General features: G+C 41.5%; 1 protein-coding gene across 1 annotated transcript in view; it reads left to right on the top strand.

Annotated features, from left to right (window-relative positions):
- Window positions 1-24,369, top strand: part of lrba (LPS-responsive vesicle trafficking, beach and anchor containing) — a 166,377-nt gene that overhangs the window by 128,911 nt on the left and 13,097 nt on the right. The window contains exons 46-50 of the mRNA XM_029509480.1: window positions 2,446-2,598; window positions 14,991-15,158; window positions 20,412-20,501; window positions 22,196-22,373; window positions 23,673-23,738. Of these exons, the coding sequence (XP_029365340.1) occupies window positions 2,446-2,598; window positions 14,991-15,158; window positions 20,412-20,501; window positions 22,196-22,373; window positions 23,673-23,738 (655 nt within the window). The remainder of the gene's footprint in view (window positions 1-2,445; window positions 2,599-14,990; window positions 15,159-20,411; window positions 20,502-22,195; window positions 22,374-23,672; window positions 23,739-24,369) is intronic.

The raw sequence follows: 24,369 nt of genomic DNA on the forward strand, positions 1-24,369 counted from the left end.
TGGTCTTCTGATCAAAGCGTTAAACTAATCCTCATTTGTCCCAGCCGTCTGTCTCAGATTCAGCCAGCTATAACCTGGACTTGAATCCGTACCCATTGGGCCCCCAAACTGAGCTATTGGAGCTGTTGGATGTGCCCTGCAACAGTGCAGGTCATTCTCATACTGAAGGCCTTCGAACTCCCACTGCACACTTTAACTGCTCTCCTAAAACATTTACGACTACAGTCAGACATTCTCTGTCAAAGCAGGGTTTCGCTTGGTCTCCTGGCACTCGGTCACTGGATGGGGGTAACTGTGGTGGTGTTGGGGGTTTTGACGCTTGATTGCGTTTACCACCCCCCTCACATCCCTCCGATAAAACATATGGATTGTGTTACTGTGTAGCTGGCCAATGCTTGATTGCGAAAGCCCAACAAGAGCCCTCGTTTGCTCTCTCAGTCTAGACCTGTCATTGTGGATCAAACTGTGAGAACTCAACTTCAGATCAAAACAAAGGCAAAATCTGGCCCACATAACTTTATATCCGTGAATTTTTAGCATATTTTGAGTGGAATCCATCGACCTTATCCAGTTGGACGCACACATTCATGTTCTAGCAAAAGAGGAATTAGGGACTAGATGTATCAATTTAGTATGCTAAGTGCACCATTTAGCTTTAGTACTGGAGTCATTGATAGCAACTATGTCTCTGCCAGAGGGCAAAACCCCCAGTGTTTTCATACCCCACTGGTAAAGTCTGGGTGATAATAGGTTACAACACCCAGATTCAATGTGTCTCTAGCCGAGGTGACGCTAGCATGACCTCCATTCCCCAATCCCCTGACCCCCAGCTTCAGCCCAAAGGCATCACAGAGGGCCAGAGTAGAGAAGAGGGTTTAGAAGTAGCAACAGTGGAAGTGTAGTAGGTGAGCCCAGGGGCCAGAGCCCCTTCCAGTGACCCATGACAGGACAGGATTGGGGATCAGAGGGGCTGGCCTCTGACCAGGCCAGAGCAAAGGGGCCACTGCACATAATGGCTCATGCAAGGCAGGCTTGAGTGTCGGGGAGCAAAGCCCTCAACGATTATGTGTGTGTGTGTGTGTGTGTGTGTGTGTGTGTCTGTGTGTGTGTGTCTGTGTGTCTGTGTGTGCGTCTGTGTGTGCGTCTGTGTGTGTCCTGCCACCTCCTGGTCAAATTTACAGCTGGCAGCAGCCAGTGAACCTGGGTGAGCTGGAGGCCTCGTTAAGAGATTGACCTTTAGCTTGAGGTCAGGTTTTGTGGAGTGAAAAGATTTCAGAAGTGAGGAAGTGCAATGTTGTTTTAAACTTGTGTGTTTGCTTGCTCATTTGATTGGATATTTTCTCCACATTGATGAGAGGCAGAGGCAGACATATTGTCCAGGTGATCTCGTAAGAGAGACTTGTATTTGTTTGTTCAACTAGTATTTTTCAAGGTAATGTTGCATCTGCTTTAAAAAATAGCTAAAAACTGCTACTTAGTCTCAAGTGGGGTGTTTACATACTGCCATGCTGTCAGCAGTGTTGCTGGTCTGACAGGCAAAGGCATGTCAGCTTGATGTTGATGTTGGTTTGCTCATCTCTGATGTCAGACTGTCAGGATATTTGTATCTCTTTGTCCCTCTTGAGAGGACCAGTCAGCACATGCAGTCACACAGGCTTTGTTCACAGATAGCAAGACAACAATCATATCCCTCCAAATTATACTTAACATTTCACAATGTAGTCATGAAACTACAGTGTCTGTCCAATCATACCAGGGAATCAGTATTACAATTCTATTAGACTGAAAATTATTGCATAGTCGTATTTATTTAGCTTCCTCTGTTCCTTTTGCCATTTATATCAGAATCAGTTAAGAGTTGAGCTCACAGCATCATCCCAGTGCTTTTAGAAAGTCATACCCAAAACAATAACAGCTCTGTTTATGCCTGGAGTACAGTAAGGATTCATATACATATCTTTAAGCTCAAACTCTGTCTTAATGTTTACACTCATTGTGGCAAGTTATGCTTAGTTAAGAATGTTGAATGGCTAAACATATTGGGTTGCGACTCCTGTCACAATAACATTTTCTCTTTCCTCTTGTGTGATTTGAAAATATGTTGCCATTCAAGACAACCAAATAAAATTACCATAGTTAGGAAAGAATTGGGTGGACTGTTGGACTTTTTTTTTCTCTTTTGTTGTGGATGATTGGCAGGGATAGGGCTGCTTACATACAAAGAAAATTGGTGTATTGCAATGGAGGAAAACCACAGCCAAGAGCACACTGAGTTTTGTGACATGTTTTAGTGGCTAAACACAGAAGCAGACAAGCAGTTACTCTGTGCTCTTACCAACAGCAAGTCTGTGTCAGCTCTTTTGACGATGTTTGAATTTTCACAGATGTTTAAAAATATCAATAAGCCAGAGTTTTTGTTTAAGTATGTTTCTATTGCCCATGCAGGAGCTGATCCCAGAGTTCTACTACCTCCCCGAAATGTTTGTGAATGCCAACAGTTACAACCTGGGAGTGATGGAAGATGGCACTGTAGTCTCTGATGTGGAACTGCCACCCTGGGCAAAGAGCCCAGAAGAGTTTGTTCGAATCAATCGGCTGGTAAGAACCATCACACATGCTAGTGCCACGAGCTAGTGGATGATCCAGGTTCAATGAACTGTACATCTCTGAGAAAATGTCTTTGTTCAAAACATTGGGCCCTTAGGAGCCCCAAAAGGATACTCTACACGCATTAATTCAGTCTTAAATTGCCATTATTAATGAATTAAAAACATTATTCCATCATTATTCACGTAACTTGAAAAATGTTTATATTGTCTATAACTTGATGAACCATGAACACATCTGTCTCTGCCTTATAAATCACAGAACTGAGACTAACCTAAGTCTTGTCAGAGGTTTCTGCCTCACCTCTACCAGCTCAGCTGGAAAACCTAATTCAAAGAGACAGTGTTATTTCCTGACTGTCTGATAGTTCTTCCTGTTGCCTGAGCCTCCCACCTCTCTGACATACCCCAGCTCTCAGGTTGCTGTGTTGACCAAGTGATGGAACATCACCTCACCTTCTAACCTTCTAACCTTCTAACCCTTTCTCTCTGCTCTCACTCTGTCCACACGCATCTGGCACATGATCATATGTGTGATTGCAAATGTGCTTGTGTGCAGAGAAATTATTCAGTATCCTGTTTCTGATTTCTCTTTCCTGCCCACTCAGCCCAAAGCAGAAACATTCTGTGTATATGCGTGCCGGATGTTGCCAGACTTGCTGCCTTAGTTTCATTGTAGACATACTCTCATAAACAGTTACACACACACTCGTATGAGAAGGGAAACTGAGGTAACTCCTGGCGTCAGATTACTTTAGAACGTCAAAAACACGTAGGTTTCCTGCATTGCTGTCTGTTTGAAATAACTTATCAGTACTTTCAACCCTTCAACTTAAAATACTTACATAATGCGTGAGGAGTTTAAAAACCAGATGTTATACAATTTACTATACACCATTTCACTGATACTCAAAATCCAGTTTGACCTTTAAATGAAATTTTGTTCCTAAGAATGTTACACGCAACCTGCTTCCTGTGTGATATGTGCCCACAGTAGTAATGGGTGCTGATGAGGCTGGGTGTGCTCTGTGACCTGTGCAGTCTTGTGGTGGGCTCTGTTAACCAGCCTGCTGATATGACCAAGCCCCTATCATTAATCACACACTTCTCTCTCTTTGGCTGTCAGCATAGTCTAGGCCGAGGTGGATGCATTGGGGTTGGGCGGGAGGCTTTTCGCTGTTCTGGCATGCTGCCTGTTAGTTTACTAAAGCCCTGTGTTAATTTTTATCACAGAGTGAACATTTTTTTTTTTTTAGCATTATAATACAAAGAAACATGGAGACAAGTCTGCAGTCATTGAGCACTGAAGTAGTTGGCTGATTTTTTTTTTTTTTTTTTTTTTATAATTTTTTTTATTAATTATCATTTGTTGTGTACATCTTCTGAATACATCATCTCTGCTGTGTCTGGTGTAATAACATTGATGAGTGATGGACATTTGGGCATCTAAGAGACTTAAATGATCAATTGCTTAGCATGGGAAAATTGACGACTGTTAGTTGTTGAATAATTGAAAGAAGCAGCTGTATTCCTTCTCTTTTTTTTTTTATGTAGTAATAGGTATGATTTCCATTTTTAATACTGCTCTCCTGAGTAAGTTTAGTTTGAAACGCAGAGGTGGAACACACCCACTTAAAAAATACAACTTATTTGGATAATATTATTGTATAGACTAAAGATCCGTCAGATGGGAATATATGAATTAATGTGCTTTGTGCTCCTGCGGCCTTTCATTACTAGTTTAACTGCAGCAGTCTCATCTACCTCTGCTCGTTCAATTTCCTTCGGCCCTTTCCTTTGTGTCCAATTTAGTACTGCAGGGGCAATTTGGACTTATCCAAACAGTCGGTAGTCTGCACAGCTGCCTGCTAGTAACTGTATTCAGTGTGTGGTTTCTTTCTCTTCTGTGTGCGGATTGCTGTATTGATCCAGCATTGTGGCTGAGCCCAGCAGGCAGGTGTAGGTGCACAGAAACATAACAAGCAGCTTCTTTAAGCTTCACAAGAGGACCGAATATGTGAGTGTCTGCTTCATCTGCTTCACCCATTTAGACTCAGGCTTTTGACAATTTCTGACAGTGTTTGGCCATGATCTCCTATCCTCTGGTCTTCTCAGTGATTCTGTTACATGGCAGATTGATCCATTCCTCAATAGAAAATGACGACTACTCCATTTTGCTCTATTTTTAATATGTAATGTTTATTTGATTTGGAATATGTTTTATACCGGTTTACATGATTTCTGCAATTTTCATGTGTACATCTTAATCCATTAACTGTTTCAGTAATTTTTTTCATGCAAAATAGTTAATAAGCTTAATAATAAAAATTAATAAAGTATCTATAGACTTTGAGATGCTGGTTACACGTGAATGCATCAACTTGGGCTGCGTAAAAACTGCACTTCACCACTTCAAGAGACCCAGTCTTAAAGTGCTGCTGGTCATATCAAGATGGGAATGGGAATGGGAATGATGGGGTGAGGGAGGTTGGACAGTAAAAATAAAAGAGAGAATAGGTCGAGAACAAGGTAGAGGCAGGGAAGTGTGGGTGGACAGGTCTCTGGTTATGACAGATAGCTGGCATTAGAGGGTGTCAGCTGGCAACTGTGGTACTATTGGGAGAGAGATGAGCAAACTGGAGAGGAGAGAGGAAGAGTGAACGAGTTAATGGGCTGTTTGGCTCTCTTTAGCTTGTCTACTGCTAATGGCCTCGCAACACAAGGATAGACAGCAGGAGAGAACACGCAGACACACGCAGATGCACACATGGTACAAACACACACACACGCCTGCTGTCTCCACTCTGGTTATGAGCCCTAGATGATTAACAGCTAATTAGGGCCCAATCTGGAAAGGCCATTAAAAGCCTTTCACAGTAAAGGATTGCGCTGCTGTGCAAAACGGCAGCTTGTTTTTGTTGTTAGGAGTGAGGGTTATTAAAAAAAGAGAGAGAGGAAGAAGAAGAAGAATCTCGGAGTTGATGTAAACATTACATCAAACTGTAGCCTGGCTTGTGTTGTTCTGCCTTTGGAAGTGTCATAGTTCATCACCAGTGTTTAGTAAAAACTGTGTTGCATGGCAGGAGATCGACTGCAAGTTTTTGCCTGAACAGATTGTTGTTTAACCTCCGCCTTACCCAACACTAAAGGTTCATAGACTCCAATTTAAAATGATGTGTTTGCTGGAGAATGGTTGTATTTTAAACAGACTCACTTATGACTAAGCATCTCAGTGCCTTCAGCCAAGCATGCACCTTCACCACACTGGAGTGTCTACAGTATACTTAAACGCTTGCTTGTAAAGGCACACTCCCTTTCTCTTTGTCCATCACATCCCCATACACACACACACACACACACACACATACAAGCTGAGGCGCTGGGGTCTTGAGGCAGCATGCCACAGAGATCAGGGACTGCATGTTGTTTTTATCAGGGGGTCGAAGGAGAGGTTAAGAACTTGATCCCTCCTCCACCAGATAACTACATGTCTCTGGGCACTGTCAGCCTCTCTGACATTCCACTATATATGATCACATCTTACTTCTCTGCTCTGCTAGCCATTAGCACCATAGCAGGTGATGATGATGATGATGTGTGTATTTTTGGATATTTGTGTGCACAGTGTGGTTTACCTGTGCTGCCATGCGTCCAGCCTTCACTGGAGATCCTGACATAGAGCAGTCTAAACCACAGTCTTCCGTAGTAGATAATTCACACTGTTAGTAGACTCAGCTAACAAATATAGATATCAGAGGCTGGCATTTCCACATTACCTTAACCTGTTTGTGCATGGTTAGCTGTCTACATTCTAATAAAAACAATAATGGAGTTATCCAACTTTTTTCTCTCTCAGATGTGCAGTATGATCACCATCTGACATGCTTGAGCTCTGCAGGGCATTCATTACTGCTCCATGTTCACATGTTCAGGTTCCTTTTAGTCATCTGTGCTCTTGGAGCGCTGTTGACAGACCTGCAAACCACACAAATGGGACAGATGGGCAGCACATTACTTTTGGCCTTTTCCCCTGATAAAGCATCTACTCGCTCAAAGCAGTGACAGAGACATCAGCTAAACTGCCCTCACAGAAGGAAAGAGAGACTTTCCTTGTGTTGAATGGGAAAACCCAGCTGAGTGATGGATCAGAAGTTGAGACAGTGGCCCACAGATCACATATTGGAAACCATCAATCCATGTTCTTTAGACATCTCCTCTCAACAGACATGAGACTCTAAAGTTATCTGTTATGAGTCTGTAAAACCAAATGATGGGACAGTGAGATTATAAACCTGTTTATTGGTGCATTCATCCCATTGGTGAGCCTTTCTTGCGTTTGGTTTCTGAAAGTGTCGTCTTTACTATGAATTACCTTATATTTATCTCACATGGTTTACGCTCGGTTTCTGAATTAATATACTCTGCTGCCACTATACTTTAATTGGTCATAACACGTTTGTGTTGTGACCAGCATTAACTAGTATCATAGTTTATGCCCGTGTCTTTTTGAATTCTTTTTGTCTGCCCTCTGGTGGTCAGACATTTTCGGATGCAGCTTTAATTAAAATAGAAGCTGTTTTCTGAATTAAGCCAATGATTTCTGGTTTTCACTATGGTGATGATCTGTTTCATAGAGCCTCACATTTGTTCTCACAGCTGTTGTCTTTGTAATCACCACAGTCATCTCGCCTGCAGAGGTAAACATCCACATGGCTGCTCTGTGCTAACAGACAAATGTCATATTAATATGAGCCAAATCACCTTTACCCCCCAGACCTTCTATACTCATAGTTTTGCCCTCTTTGAAAGTCCTTCTCTGAGGTTTGTCACTTTTATATGTTGACAGCTCTTCACACTTAGAAAACTTATGACATCATGGCAGGCATATCCATCATCATATCAGGCTATAATCAAGTAAGGGTCTAACATTATTTTTTCCATCTAATAAGATATTTTACAAGATTGAGTATTGTGGTCAATGCTGAAAACATTTAAAGATATTTTGTGTCATTATGCAGTGATATCCAGGGGCTCTTTGTCTGAAATGTGAAGCAGCACTGGGTGCAGAAGATGAAAGCATGTCTCACATTTTTTCCCACAAGACACATACCCAGACATGATAGCTCCCCAGCTCAGACCACCAGCTACACTAAGTCAAAGATCATCGCTGTTTACATTCACCTCTCATCCGCACCACGCTCTCTGATCAGACACCAGCTGGGACACACGTAATGCCGTTCCCAGCAGTGCAGCTCCACGTTGTACTCTCCCAGGAACCTCACAGGAATTCATGTGTGAGCTGAGGTAAACCACGGCAAGGTCCAGTCACTAACCACTAGGATACACTTACGCACTTGTGAATGACAGAGTGAGTGAAAACCTTAATGTTGTCTGGCCCAGCGTGGCCTCACATAACAGAACAGAGTTAACCATGTTAGCCTAGTGCTAATCTATCCCCCCAGTGTCTCCACTGAAAGCCTTGTTGTTGGATGGGAACTAGCGTGTGGGGTAAGGGGGTTCTCTGGCTAATGTCAGGCAGCGCTCACTGTAGGAGTATTGTCATGCATGAGGGTAGACATGTTTACTGTGTTCTCAGTGTTTTACGAGCTAATCCCCCCTTCTTCTCCTCCCCCTCTTCCCTGTCCATCTTCCTCTCCTCTTCTTCGTCCTCCTCTTCAATGATGTAATGGAGGAGGCCGATGAGTGCCTGAGAAATGGGATGATCTACTGCTGCTGACATACTCACTCACTAATGTTGTCTTTCTCCCTTTTCCTGCACTCCTCCATGCTCTCATTTTTAAGTCTGCCAAGGCCTGCTGAGATGTTTTGGGTTTTTTTTTTTGTTTGTTTTGTTTTGCTGCATAGACTGTTTTCACACTCTGTTGCTGCAGCACTTTGTCTGTTTTCCCTCCAAAACACCAGCACTTCCGTTGTTATCTTGGCTTCCCTTGAAAGAACAGTTGTCCTTCACCCCGCCTCATCCCAAGCTAATGTGTCCACAAAGACTGTGGGGAAAATATGTATTTTTGAATTTTTTTAAATTTCTGTAAACTGTCATTCCTGTAATTACTGTATCAACATTTTGAGTGAGTATTTTCACAGAGAGAAAATGGTTCTCAATTTTTTATTTGAACAAGGGGAATTTAGGTATTAAAAAAAAATAAGTAGTAGCATAAAATTGGAAATTAATTTGGCATTAAAATAAAAATTTTGCTTTGTCTTTCCAGAGATCAAGACTCCCCCACCCCCCACCCCCCACCCACACACACACACACACACACACACACACACACACACACACAGACACACATTACAAGCGGTAGTTCTACATAACCCAACACCCTAATAACCTCTCCTAGAGGACTAACTAACTACACTCCTGCTGATCAGTTGAGTCATTCATCCTAATCATCTCCACTCTGTGCTGAAAGCTTCTACACCTTCAGACGGGCAGAGAGACCATTCAATCCTCCATCCAACTCTGTAATCATCTGAGACAACAATGCTCCTCTCAACAGCTATCCAAATATTCCCCTGTGCAGCAGGCCTCTCAATGGTCTTGTGTTTAATCAGCTCTGACTGTTGACTTAGCTTGTACTCCTATTGTGGCGGCAGTGATCTATTTTCTAGCTTGTTAGCCTTTTTAGAAATGAGATTAGCTGCAGAAGCTTGTTAACAATCGTTGAGATAAGAACAGAAAGTTGTTAAGTTGTCATTTTCTTCTTTTAGTTGTTTCACTTGAAATAGTATTTGAAGAAGTATTTTAATCTTAAAATGATTTCAACATTTCTGAACTCCCTGTAACCAGATGACCACTTTTCCAGATAATCATTTATTTTGCTGCAGCATAATATTTTGTAATCAACCTTCAAAAGGGAGAGGGCGACAGCTACATCTTTCTCTTTCCTTTTCGAATCAGAATTGTTTACTCCATTGTCATCGCCAACATTGGACCACTGAGTGCATTCTCACAGTCTACCCTGTAACATTTGCTCAAACCAACAATCCACCATTGCATGTTTGTTTTGGGGAGATGCTTTCCCAATCATTGCTCATTCTGCTTGTTTTCACTTCATAGCATGATATTGTTGATTTCCAAGTGAGCGAGGGATAATAAAGAAGATAGGAGAGAGTGGGAGAGAGCTGCAGTTAGAGTTTCAGGTTCCACTTGCCAGCGAGCATCTCCATTGACCCATAGCCAGAACTCTCACGCTTGTGACCTGTCTAATTAGTCAAGCAGGAAGGCGGGGGGGCAAAATTACACACAACCCATCTGGGGTTCTCTTGGTGTGTGTGAATATGAGAATAAAGGAAATGGTTTGTTAGGTGTGCGGCTGCTCTAAGGCTCTCATTCCTTACATCACCCATCGCTTTTTTCTCTTTCCCCGTCCACGTTTGGGGCCCCCTTTCTCCTGGCTGACTACAGGCTTCCTCTGCCTGCTTCAAAATGACACTCGGCTTCTCATTTACAGCGAGCTAATAAGCCCTTTAATCAGAGTGCTTGTCAACCTCGGGGCAAGTGACTCCAGAGGAGTTGATCCAAAGGATCAGATGACTGGAAGAAAGAACAGAAGGGAAAAAACGGAGCAGCGCTAAGAGTAAGAGGGAAAATAAAAGGGGGCTGGAACTTAGAAGAGGACTAGAGTCAAACCCAAAGGGATGATAATAGAATTGCTTTTTCTGAGGATGATGAGGTTTTGTGGAAGTGGAAACATGGAGATGTGATTGGGTTTAATAATGTGATGTAATAAATTGTGCTATTACAATGTAATCCCTCCAAACAAAACTTGATTCAACTACTGCTCCAGAATAATTTTTTCCCACGCGTGATGTTTGGCTGCCATGTATTCTGGATGTGGTTTTTAGGATGTTTTGATCAGCTCGTTCTTAAACAGTCGTCGTACTATATACAGACCTGACAAGTGTTTGCTTTATTCATCTGTAATCGATGCAAAAGAAAACAGCCTGCTGACAACACTCTGCATACAACATGTGCATTGGATTACACATCCACATCGTCAGTGACACGTGCACAAGCACATACACATACATGGAGGCTTGCTTCACTGTTTGCATGCAAATGATTGGATTGATTTGTTAAGTGACATTTTAACTTCCTTACAGACAGCTCGCCATAAGTCCTTAAAAGGGTTTTTTAGGGCCAGTGAGGGTTGGAGGAGAGTGTTCAGTGTCACCTCGTTAAGGCCGAAGTGAAATCCAGCTCAATCCAGACCATAAAACTAACCGCAAACCACAGCGAGGCGCACAAATGTCACTGATAGGCCTAGTTGTGGAATGGACAGGCACTTTTACTTAGCCAGTGAGGCGTGATCAGACATTGTTTCTTTTTTTTTTTCTCCTGAGAACTCAGAGTAAGCCTTGTTTAATGTCCCCCAGCCGGTTAATTGCAATCACTTTGTGTCTCCAGTTTGAAGTCTCAAACATGGATAGCATGTTTTTAAGTCCTCAAGAGCATGTGACTTTCAAGAGCAACAAATTGACAGACACATAGTCACTCTGTCATTCTTTCACACTTTGGCCACAGACGTTTCAAAGAGATGGTGAATTTAAGAATTCAGAGTCATCTGAAATTTGAATGCAGGCAAGTTGTGTTTATTATGATGCCTTTTCATTTCATATCATATCACAGCCCCAGAAGACTGGCACGAAGGCAAAGCATGCAATACGGAAAGAGAAAAGGATATATGTTTGAATACTTGGAGGCTTTGATCGGGGGGAAACTGATTGTGGTGAATAATTGCATTTTTGTACATAGGAGAATATTCTGAATTATTGTTGCCATTGGAAACAAGTAACACTACACAACAAAGGGGGGACCCCTGCTTCAAAGGTGTACTTTGTCAAATCTGTAACAATGGAAATGTGGGATTCCAATGACTTCGACCCCCTATCAGCATTTACATAAAGGCATGCTAAATTATTCATTAATTATCAGAGAGTCCCCTGTGGATGGGGATGACACACACACTGGCTGCTAATTGGCCCATCAATAATCCTGCCTGGTTCTCCTGAAGTAGCACCAGATCCCACCTCAGGAATCTGCTATCTGCCCCAACCTTCTGCTCAAGCATTTCCACAGTGTGGCACTACATGAGGAGACATTTCCACACCTGCTCAACTGGCAAAATGTTGACAGGTTATGAGGAAAAAAAAAAAGCTATTCTCTGGACTTGATTACATTTCTTGTTCAACAAGTAGCTTATATTTTTCACATTATCTACTTCATAGAAAAAGGAAATTTATTCTTACTATTGATTTCATCACAACATTCAGCCTGATGTTATTGTGATATGTTTGAAAAAATATTATATCAAAGAATATTGTTTACGAAAACAGCTTGCCATTGTAGTTTTTAGCATGCAGGACTCAAATAGGAGTAAATTCTGTATTTGTTGGGGATGATTATCAGCTGCAAATTTGTCTTAGTATTTACAGCAGCAGGATCTTGATAAACCTTTTTTCTTTTATATATAATATATAAATATAATATAAATATAAATATAATAAACAAAGCAATAGGTGTGCAATAGGTGTGTGCTACAGAGGAGTAAGTCATTTTAAGATTTTGTTCTTTAAGCAATACCTGATAAGACAGAAGAATTTGAATTCCACTGGTTGGATGTGTTGAGACTGAGCAGCCTGAGGAACGACTGAGTAGCACTAGCACTAGCACTACCTTTCATTCCTGTGCAAGCAGTTATTTTCTTTAGACGACTTGATTGCCAGAATTTCCTTCTAATGAGGGAACTTTGAGATGAAGCCCCCAGTCTAGACCAAAGTTGACAATAAAGCAGTTTTTTTTATTATATTATATACTAATCTAACTTTTGACAGAGAAGCAACATTCTGCAGCTTTTTTAAGAGCTCCGAAGAGACGTGATCAAGGCAGTTTTCTACATTCCCACAGGAAGAGGAAGATATTCTTTTGAATCTTTGAGGATTAATTCACTGAGGTTAAATTCTAACTGCTGAGCCTTTTGTCAGAGGGTGACAGACCAAACAAATGCAATAACACACAGCTATGTACACTGGCTTCAGACTTAATTTGAATCCCTGCACCTTTTCCACATTTTATTGTGTTGTGGATTTTATTTGAAATGGCAGAAATAGCCCTTTTTGCACACCATTCTACACTTAATACCCCACATCGATGAGGTGACAACATGGTTTTCCTATAGTTTACAAGTTTATTAAGAATCTAAAATGATACTACTTCCATTGGCAACCTCACACACATGTACACTCACTTTTTTCATCTCACCCCTTCTCCAAAGTGATTTCCATAAAAGCTGGCCTCTGGAGAGGGAGCAGCAATAACATCGTCTTTGTTTTCCCATGCTGATTGACAGTAGATTGCAGTGCACATTAAATGCCCATCAGGCCCAGCTTTAGTTTTAGAAACAGCGGAGCAGGGCTTGTCAAAGGTCAGTCCTAGCACGTAATGAACTGATGTCTCTTACTCACTCACACACAACTGAGCCCCAGTCTGCCCACTGTTAAAGTGGGAGTTTGAATAAAGAAGGTTTCCTTGGTTCATAATGTAACATTAATAAAAAGGATCGCCCAATGAAACAAGCCTTTAAAGACATTAACATTCTCTGAATATACTGCTACCAGTGGGACAGACAGACATAAAGTCTAGACCATCTTACATTTTAGGGGTGTTCTGTTTTATCTTAATATTTGTTGCTTTATTTGACTGGAATGAATGGAAAATGTTGTGAAGTAATTCACACGAACAGACAAATCTCTCTCCATCTGCTAATTTTCTTCAGTCTACGGCTCTCAGAACAGTGCTTGCATTTAAGTGGGGCATTGTCCAAAATACCAATGTGTGTAATAACCATAAACCTACACTATATGTGGATTCCTTTTATATTTATGGCAAGAAATCTTTTCAGCTGACTGTCCTGTTAACAGCAGGCCCAGGGAATGTTCGCGCTATTTTGATAATTATGCCATTACTGTAGCCAAGACAGCGTAGACACTCACTGTGGTACTTACCCTCTTTTGAGAAATATCAACAGAGCCTTTAAAATGTTGGTTAAACACAATGAGTTCCTTAAATAGAAATATGGGAAACATTAAATTAAAATCAAGCGCAGTTTAATTAAAGAATTGTTAAAACACACACTCAATCTTCGAAGCTCAACTTGTTTTGATGTTTCACTTCATGTTATTCTTGGTTTGGACAGGTCAGAGTATGGAGGAACAAAAGGTTACAATAAGCTTATGCAGTCTGATCAGCTCCATGTCGACATGTTAGGCTACCACTCCAACCTGCCTCGGGGCAATAAATCTTGCTCACGAATAGTGGTAATACAGAGACAATAACACATCATATATACCGTAGCAAGTATCAGGTTTCCAAACTGCATATACATGGTGCAATATAGATGGTAACAAAACGTCATGATGTGGGATGCTCCAAATTAATGCTTCCCCTTTTTGTACCTTTAGCTACAAAGGGGGGGAATGTATTCATCGGTTCCAATCGTAGAATTTGTGACTGCATAAAAGATTCCCTCAGTGCTCAAGTTGCAGTGAAAACATCGTCTTAACACACAGTCTCCTCTTTAAACCCGTGCAATCCCCCCGCCTCCCTCCTGCCACCCCTGATTGAAAGTTGTAATTAAGAGAAAGGGGAGGAATTTAATGCAGAATGAGCTGTCAGGAAGTCACATTTAAATGAAGGATGCTCTGGTCTCTGCAGTAAAAATTTAAATTATATAAATTGCCATTTAAGTGTAGCACAGGCTAATGTTTTGTCACAAATTAATGTGACACAAGGCAGCAATGACAATCAAGGGCTGCCTCATTCTAATTTGGTCGTGTTTAGAGGGCTTTTGTGAGCGGACAGCTTTACACAAATTAACACAATTGCCTGTTTTTATGAGGAAACCATAAATGTTTTTTCCCTCCTTTGCCGGCTAATGAGGAGAGAAAACGGATTGTACCTCAGCATTATGGCAATGTGGAGACGTCTGCACAAGAGCAACATGGTACTTTTATCCGCCCACAATCAACAGAGAAAAGAACAAAGACAAAAGCTGATATGGCTCCCTAATGAACTACAAGAGTCTTCTAATGTTTTGATGCTCCCGTATGATCAGATATGGATTTACTGTGCTTTTTGCTCATTATAGAAATCATTGGCAGATTGTGTCACAGGAACAATTAGGGGTAAAGTCTGCTTTCTCTGAGGAGTTCATCTTTGAGAGACATTAGTGATGAATGCCGTTCAGTAATGGGAAAAGGAATATGCTAGGGGAGTAGCATTTGGTTGGAGCATGGTGTGTAAATGGCATACATCTGTTGACATTGACAATACTCCTAATTCTCTCTCCTCTTCCCCATTTACAGGCTCTGGAGAGTGAGTTTGTGTCCTGCCAGCTGCACCAATGGATCGATCTGATCTTTGGCTACAAGCAGCAAGGCCCTGAAGCCACCAGAGCCCTGAATGTGTTCTACTATCTGACTTATGAAGGTGCAGTCAATCTCAGCTCCATCAACGACCCCATGCTCAGAGAGGTGAGGCTGCTACATGATACAGTTCACACTTATACACACATTTTAATACACATTTATAGCCTGCCTGGCTGATTTAACTCACTTGGGAGTTTATGCTGAGTAAGGAGAAAATGCCATATTACAATAAGTATACTTGAGTATTAGCACTCTCAAATGGATGCTTAATCTTATTATATTATAAAAGCATCTGTCCATTCTCTGCATCTGTATTTCATGGTGATTTTTGATGCCATTAGCCACGTTAAATTGTTTGTAGAATGACACGGGAGAGCTAAGCTAACAATCTGCTGGCAGGTATTGCTGATCCAGGTCTTTCCCCTGTGTGATACCTCTGAAAGCACTCCACCAAGTGTTCCACTTTAACGCCTTAAAACCTCCTCCTTGGCTTTCATTCATTATTCATCCCCCTCACTTTGAACTGCTGCACACGAGCCGCACTGGCCTGGCTGACAGCAAACACACAAAGAACAAGGCTGAAAAAAAAAAAAAAGAAAAACACAGCTAGTTTGCCCACAGCCAAAGACCAGGCTGACAACTTCACCAATTCGCTGTAAAAGGCAGCTCGCCAGCAGCAGACCAGTTCTTGTGGTGGCTTAAAATGGCAAATATCCTATATTTCTTGTCAGCACATACTCAGGGCATTGCAGAAGCTATTCAGTTAAGTAATATTGGATTTTTACAGTCACTTGTAAAGCTGCTCTGATTTGGAAGCATCATTACAACCAAGTCTCACAAGGAAGATGTAAAAGTGGTCACACCGAATATCAAATACTGAAGGAGTTTAGTAGTATTATTAGGAAAATAAATAATAAATGATAAAGAAAATAATAAAAAAATGTGAAATCAACAAAACAGGCAGGACATAGCTGAAATACTTAAACCACTATACACAACTGCTGTCATCACATTATAACTGTCCTGCCTTGTGTCAAAAAGTGGCTTTTAAAGCATGCTTGATGTTGCACCTTTTTGCCTCCTGCCCCATTTGACTTTGTAAAAAAAAAAAAAAATCTGCATTCCCTGATTGGTAATTAATATTGTTAGTAAATTATTATTGTGCCAATAGAGAAAATCAGCGAGGCACATGTTGTAATAAATCAGAATTACCCTTTAAGCAAAGGTCCCCATACCATTGAGGTGTAAATGGAAATGAGATGAGTGTCTATCAAAAGGCTGAAATGCACACTGTTCTGCTGCCCTTCATGCTCGGTGACTGGAGCATCACGGGCACTGGGGGTAGTACCTTGATTTATCACCTCATTCGCCCTAATTCCCATCCAGATGTGCTTTGGCCTTAAACTACCCACCCTCACACACATGCAGATTCATTACAAGGGTGCACCGGTCATTTCCACACTCAGTCTGAGCCCATTACCCACTCTATTGGTCAACACACTCACACACACACACACACACACACACACACACACACACACACACACACAGCACACAACAGCGCACAAGCCAGATCACTGGCACAATATACATGCATACAGGACGCAATCAGAGACAGGTGGGTGCACCTCCCTCTGTGCTTATGATTGCAGGATCATTTTCAGTAGTTTTAGTTTTGGTCTTGTGTGTTGCATTTTCATTGACTAAAGCCATGTTTGACATTTCTACCCATCTTTACACTCTGTCCTACAGAAAAAAATAGCTCCAGGTTTCTTGCAAATTAAACAATGTATTTATAGGTTTCAGGGTTTATGGACAATATAGTTTCTAAGGACTTAATGTGACATCAGGGTTTTAAATTTACCACTACTTAATGTGACGTTATAGCTTTTCCTTTTTTTCCTTCAATATTTGTTTCACTTCCTGAAGACTGAGAAAGGGAGAGTTTGTTGTCTTTCTTGTCCCCCTCCCCCTTTGATGCTCTAAATCCAATCTGTGGGATTTCACCTTGGAAAACACCATCAGTCTGAACACTTTAATTAGTTAAATAAACCAAAGCAGTATTATCCCCGTGTGCTGAGGCAAGGCTCTCCTTCAACTGTGTTTGTGCGGAAGGAAGCATGCCCTGTCTGTGCAGAAGGTGGAAACAGTTCCAGGTCTGGGTCTCATCATAGCCAGGAGCAAGGGGTGGTTTAGGGCTGGAGGAGCTTTGGGTTTGAAAGTGTCCCCAGAGTCTGCCATTAGTGAGTGACAACTCTTTCAGTCTGAGCTGTGGTCAGGACCAAGCTGGGCCACATTAGGACAGGCCTCGGGCCTGTTCAATGTCAAGGGGATGGGTGACAGACGTCTGTGCTTGTGTGGGTATATTTGGGCAGAAAAAGGTAGTAGGTTGGGACGGCGAGTTCTGTATTCCTGCTACGCTCTTTGGCAACCACTTCATGATGACTCAGCGACTCCAGAGATTTGTATGGATCATACCTTGATATGTTTGTACGTAGACATTGTATGTATACATGCATTCAGTGGTATGTGTATACCTTTGTATGTTTATATGTGCTCATCAGCATAAATGCACATGACTGTGTGTTTATGTGCGCATTTCTGCTCTGGGAGAGAGTTTGGAATATTTCAGCACAGATTAGGGAATGCTGTGGAGACCACTGCTGTGTTTTTCAAAACCATGATTACTTCCTGTCCTGCCTCCGCCGCAAGTCAAGAGAGCTGTATGTGTGTGTAGATGCATTTGTGTGTCCATGTGTGCAACCTTGTGCATGCATGCGTGGACATCTGTGTTGCCTCTCAGTGTATAAAGAGAAACACACCCTGTGTTGCCTTTTCTTCGCTGTACAGGGCTTCCCCTCTTTCACATGTGATTATGGAAAATCCCACAGTCTCTAACACCAGTAACAAAACACAGAGCCCCGTCTGAATTGCATGGTGTGTGCGTAATTCGGCAGAAGACGGGAAATATACCCACGCGAGTGAACCTGCTTTGACACTCAGCCAGAGTCACTCAGCAAACACAAGGCCCAGTGGTTTATTTTCCTTGGAAAATATGTCCTTCACTGCATTTCCTTTTTTTTTCTTAAGACTGGACATCTAAAGCTGAAGATGCTGAAAATGCCACTATGCTGTTTGTCAGAAATACTCTTTTAACTCTCACATAGCCAATGATTCTAGATCGATTTACATAACAACAGCATGTTTTACATGGAGATCTATCTTGTCAAGAGGCTGAGTAAATCAAAGGGCAGGCTGGGACATCTGAGCCGAGGGTGTCTCAGCCATTTAAATGTATAGACTATAGAAAACCCTCATCAGATATGGGCCAACGCCCCCAAAAGAGATTGGCCTTGTGGATGGCCCATCATATAATCACCTGAGCACTGCATTGGCATATAGGGAGAGGACATGCTGACCTAGACTGAGCCACTTTCCAACGTTCCACAACCTCATAAATGTCAGAGCTAAACTTAATGAAGATAGGTTGAGTGGCTTTGAGGAGCCTCTTCTACACATTAGCTTAAGCAAAATGCCCTGCTCTGCAGGCGGAGGAGAGGGGAGGCCCGTTGACCTTGAATGATTCACTGATGTCATTTTACTAACAGACCAACTGTGGATGAGATGGAAAATGCTCCAGTGGTCTGTCATGGTCAGTGACAGGGATCACGTGCTGTTTTGATTATTGATGTTATTGTGTTTAAAAAAGGGTCTTTAATCTAAATTAAATCCAGTCTTGGTAAGCAAACCTAAACAAACAAGTAAGTCTGAATTTACACTCTCCCGTACAGTCTGGAATATCATCTTAATGCTCTTCACAAAAAGTTTAATGAAGATAATGCAGAAGTTGCAGAGTGAAAGAAACATTCAGTCAAGAAGACTACAGGAGGCAAATATGATCTGCTTGGTTTTCACTGACATATGTACGATTTTAGTGTACAGATTTGACAATACCTCGTAATGGACAGTTGAGAGATCTCCTTCTGTACGCCCCTCGGGTCTCTGCTTAGTTTCAGACAATGGCTATGAGCAGACAAACTTCCCAACCTTTTTTCTCATGGAAATACCATATGCAGGCCTCAAGTATGAGCTCATTCTCACAGCCCTCGCCAAGATAGGCTCAAACGTCTCAGCCTACACACACAAGCTGTCACTCCCACACAGCCAGTCACAGTGCACACCAACATACTGACAGGTCCACCATAATTTGTGTTAGCCCTTTTCTCTCTGCAGTTTAACCTCGCTATACAAAGTTCTGTTGGCATATGTTCAGTTGTTTTTGCTTTTTTTTTTTTCTTTATATATTTTTTAAACTTGAATATATCTTTGCACCTGCATATGTTAACATTTTTATGTATAAATAATATTGAATGATGCTTTGTATTCTCTGCCAAGCATTAGTCGGATTTGGAAATTAATTTTGAAGAAATCCTTACAAAATCACATTTAATTAATGTAGAGGAAAGAATCCAACCATGATAGTCAATAATGTTAGTATTGCTGTAATAAATCCTTAAGTTAAAGGAATATGTCCATGTAAAACCTTTTATTTCCATTCATCAAAAAAAAGAAAAAAATCATTTTCCAGTTCCATTTTGTGAAACAAGGGGATTTGCTTCGTTTTGCTTTTTGTTTTCTCTCATTGCTGAACCTATTGCTTTCTTATAGACAAATCAGTGTTTTCTACCAGTTATGTTTTATAGGTGAACTTTATGTTTATATCAAAAACTGTAAAGAAATAAGTCTATGTTGATAGTTTTTTTTTTTTTTGGGGGGGCGGTTGCGTTTGTTTTGTTTCATTGTGACAGCACGGCAGCGTAAAGTAGTGGGATGTATTACCATGGGCTCGTACATCCATACACTGCTGTGGGTGTGTTCCATCCTGTGCTAGTTGGCCTGACAGTGAGCTGTGTGATGATGTCCAGAAGCTGCTCGGCCGGCGTCTGCTTTGACATTTATGGTCCTATACCTCTTCATTAACACCACCTAACCAGCCAACAAGCCTGCCTGTCCCAGCCTCCCTCTGATTCTGTGTGTGGCTGTGGAGGATAAATTGGTCCGTGAGGGTGTGTGCGTTTGTGTTCGTGTATCGTAACAGTAAAAATAAAGTATGTTTACATGTATGAGTGTATCTGTGTTTTTTTTCCCCCTCTTCATTGTCCTTTACGTTTATCTCTCTCTGCTTTCTTTTTGGACAAGCACAATATCGTTTTATTTTTTTAATTGATAATTTATCAGGTAATGATGTGATTTCAGGGAAGATGATGGAATAGTATATAACGTGTTGTGGTTTGTTTTTGATTTGTTTTTTTATTTTATTTGACTGAAGAGCAATCAAAAATCTCTTTATTCCCTCAGGCTGTGGAGTCTCAAATTCGGAGTTTTGGACAGACCCCCTGCCAGTTACTCATTGAGCCACACCCACCCAGAAGCTCCGCCATGCAAGTGGTGAGTGAGGCACACGCATACATGCAATTAGATTATCTTATAAACACACACACCCCTGTGCTTTTAATGCTTTAGTCTGAAAATACTATGATGGATCAGTAGCCACCAAAGCTAAAGTATTGGCTCTTGTGCTGCCTGTTTCATGCCATCTCTGGTTCCTAGGCTGTCGTGGTGTTGGCACCCTGCTCTCCATAAGTCTAAAATTTTTGGCTCATTCTTTTCATCTCTCATGTAGCTCCCATCTTCTCTTTCCCCATCTCCAATTGTGGGAAAATAAAGTCTTGGGTTTGAAAGCATCTCCTCTCTCATCGTTAGTGAGGTGTGTGTGAAAGGGAAAGATCAGAAGCATTTGTGTGCATGTGTGTTTAGTAAAAGGTTTGCGGGAAAAGTATAGCTCTTGGCAGGAAACCTGGGTCTGAGCCAGATTTTCAACCTGAGCTGAAAGCAGAGGAGATCAGCAAAGCAGAGCAACGAGCAGCAGTCTTGAAGGCATTGCTTTTTAAGGGCCAGGAGTGCAGCCAGTGTGCCTGCTTGTGATGGACCAAGGCCCCATGAGTCCCTATTAGTGTGGTGTCCCTGTGGTGCTGACAGCTGGTTGTAGACCACCACCCAGTGCACACGTCTACACACAGACACAAACTCAGGCTGGTGCTTTGAATCCACCTGACTTACTGTACAGGAAAATTCCAATGAAATGTTTTTTATTTTCTGACATAATATTGGGGACAATATCATTCAGACACTTTCTGAGCCACTGCCACCGCTCCATATTCCTCCAGAACACGCTGATCTCTCTTCTCTTTCACGTGTTCTCGCGCTTTACTTTCTCTCCATCCTCTCACATGTGAGTGTGTTGTCAGAGTGTCGGCATCTGCCCATGCTGGTGGTAATGATACTGTCAGCATGTCTGGTTAGCTGTCAGACACACCGGATTTACTCAGGTCTGTTCTTGATGTTGAACACCGATGTTCCTCTTCTTCACACGCAAGGAGGACAATGGCTCCATGTTAGAGCTCCTTAGTACAAGGACTGTGTAAATAGCTCTATGTAAGCCTCTGTCGAACCAGAGGAAACTGAAAGGTCTGAAAGGTCACTGACAGTCAATTATTATTATTTTTTAAATGAAGTATTGAGTATCAACTTTTTCCGTACAATTTAAAACCTAAGAGCTTAGACATGAACTAGTCTGTGGTCCACAACGATTTTAACAATCTGTTAATCTTGAAAGGTATTTCGTTTTCGGCACAAAAAGACAACTTTGTTGGAATTTAATTCTCTATTTCACTAATTTGAACATCTAGGTTTTTTTTATTAAAAAATACACCTTGAATTCTTCAGTATTGATAAATATGATAGATGGATTGTAAAAATAATAAAAATGATAGATACTGAATGTTATTAGAATGCATAATTGTTAATTAAATTTAATAGCTGGAGCCATTTATTCTTGCTGCTTCTCCTCCTAGCTTATCTGTGCTGCTGAAATGCTGCTTGTATCTGTTTTGCTCAAGCTTCCTAACTTTCTGTCTTTCCTTCTCTTTTCTCCCACATCCCTCTCTTCTTCCCCTCACTAACACCAACTTGGGCTGCGTCCCTCATCTTTTCCTTCATATTCTCTTTTTTTCACCACTTCGTACCTCTTCCCTACGTCCCATTGTCCATCCTGGGGGCCTGAACAGTATCTTCTCCTGCAGACTCCACTGATGTTTACGGAGCAGATGCAGCAGGATGTTATCATGGTGTTGAAATTCCCATCAAACTCTCCTGTGACCCATGTAGCAGCCAACACCCAACCAGGTCTTGCGTCACCGGCCATCATCACTGTCACCGCCAACCGCCTCTTTGCCGTCAACAAATGGCACGGCTTGACAGGTGAGAGATTTCTGTCCATGTGCTCATACAGTATATTTAAGGGGTCTCTGTGCTTTTCAAAGACGTGTTATTATAGGTAAAATATTTCGTCCTCTGAGTTTTCTGCATCACATTTGCCTCAGATGTATTTTACTGAAGTGAAGGTAATCGGTTGCGATCACACTTTCGATGTTCACCCCCCTTCTCTGTATTTAGTCGTGTCTAATTAATCTGAGGATTGACCCATCTCATCTCTATAGGATGGGTTGATTTGGGAGACAGTTGACTGTGTCTACTGGATAGCAGTATCAAATGTGACACATGTAGCAGCCAGCATTAGGTCTCACGTCCACCTCCATACATCAGCCACTCACTTCAGCAAACCCTCTTTACTCAGCATCCATCCTACCCCTGGAAGAAACATGAAATTTGATATCTGTGAATTTATTTGGATGAAGACTGATTCGTTTTCAGTCGAGCACAACCTCATCCATGTCTACCACAGACCAGATGGATTAATCTAAATTGTTTAGTGAGCCGTTGCTGTTGCTGCAGACTGTGGGACACGGAAGCACGTCGATGATTTAAAAAAAACAAGGCAAGAAAGATTCAAAGTTTTAACAGTTAAAGTAATGCCTTTTAGCGTTCCATTAAATGATGCTGTGGTTTCTTAATCATTAAACCAACACGAAAGCAATCAATCAATAACAGGAAAAAATTTACATTAGTTACAACAACAGTTTTGGTTTAAAAAAAAAAAAAAAGATGTTTTGGTCCGCTTTGCAAATGTAACAATTACCTTCTAACATAATTATATTTTTATTAAGTCAATGTGGGTTCAGGTTTTGGGTTCACTCCAATTAGCTAATCAGGAAAATAACTGTCAGAATATTTCATATATGTTTAAACAGTTAGATTTAATCAAATACCAATTAGTTGGATGGTTTTAGAGAAATGCATTACTACTTTGATAAGCTTGCAATATGAAAATATTCATCTGAATTGAACTGTGATTATTATTACTTAGTTTATACTTTTATTATTTTCAACTATTTTCAGACATTTTTTAATCTGAACAATACGTTTGTTTAGCCAAAAAAGAGAAAATTTCAGGACTTAAGTCCCTTTGGACCTGAGAACTCTGTATTTTTGTTAACACGAGGAATCATTATCTTTATGGCCTTGGGAACTTTTTGACATAATTAATGTCTAATTCATCGGTGACAAGTTTCAGTGTGTTGGACTGAACTGAAACACAGTGTTTACTTCACAAGGCCGCATGATTGCAATATTAATCCAGTCTGTCTTCTTCTCTGTCAGGTCATCAGAGCTCAACGGTGCAGGACCAGCAGTACCAACTTCCTGTGGAAATTGACCCGCTGATAGGTATGATGTAAAAGAACCTACCCACATATTCTTTACACAGAGCGAGCTTATATATGCATGGAATTATTTTTTTGCGTGGATTTATGTGTGATTCCTGATGGCACTTTGGTGACTCATGGCGGTCTGCAATGTTGTGTCCCTGGACAGTAGATTAGAGTTGTTTCTCAGCCTCTGCCCCAGTTCACTCTTCATGATATAGCCCCTGCCCTCACGCTAAACCATTTGCATGCAAATTGGAATGCAATGAGCTGTAGCCACGGCCGGCATTTCATCATCAACTCCCCCTCTTTCTGCCTCTCCATCGTCCCCTCCCTCCCTCCCTTTCTGCATCCTCTTTGGTTTAATTTGAGTGGAGGGAAAGGACGCGTGTCAGTGGAAATGAATATGAATGTGGTAATAATGTGTGATTGAGAATGCACAGCGGACGGCTGTCAGGACAATATGGGCGCCTCTCATCCTTCACGACTTGTTGATGAGCAGAAGAAGAGTGCCGGGCTGCAGTGATGTATGGGATGTACGAGTGAAGCAGGGAGAGATCAGCCACTTCTATCTGCCCCTGCTTATGCCTCTGTCGCTTCCCTGAAGCTTCTGGCGGTCTCACGTGCATCTGCGAAAGGGGCTGTGCTTCTTC

This window comes from Echeneis naucrates, chromosome 1 (genome assembly GCF_900963305.1).
Source record: "Echeneis naucrates chromosome 1, fEcheNa1.1, whole genome shotgun sequence".
Lineage (NCBI taxonomy): Eukaryota > Metazoa > Chordata > Actinopteri > Carangiformes > Echeneidae > Echeneis > Echeneis naucrates.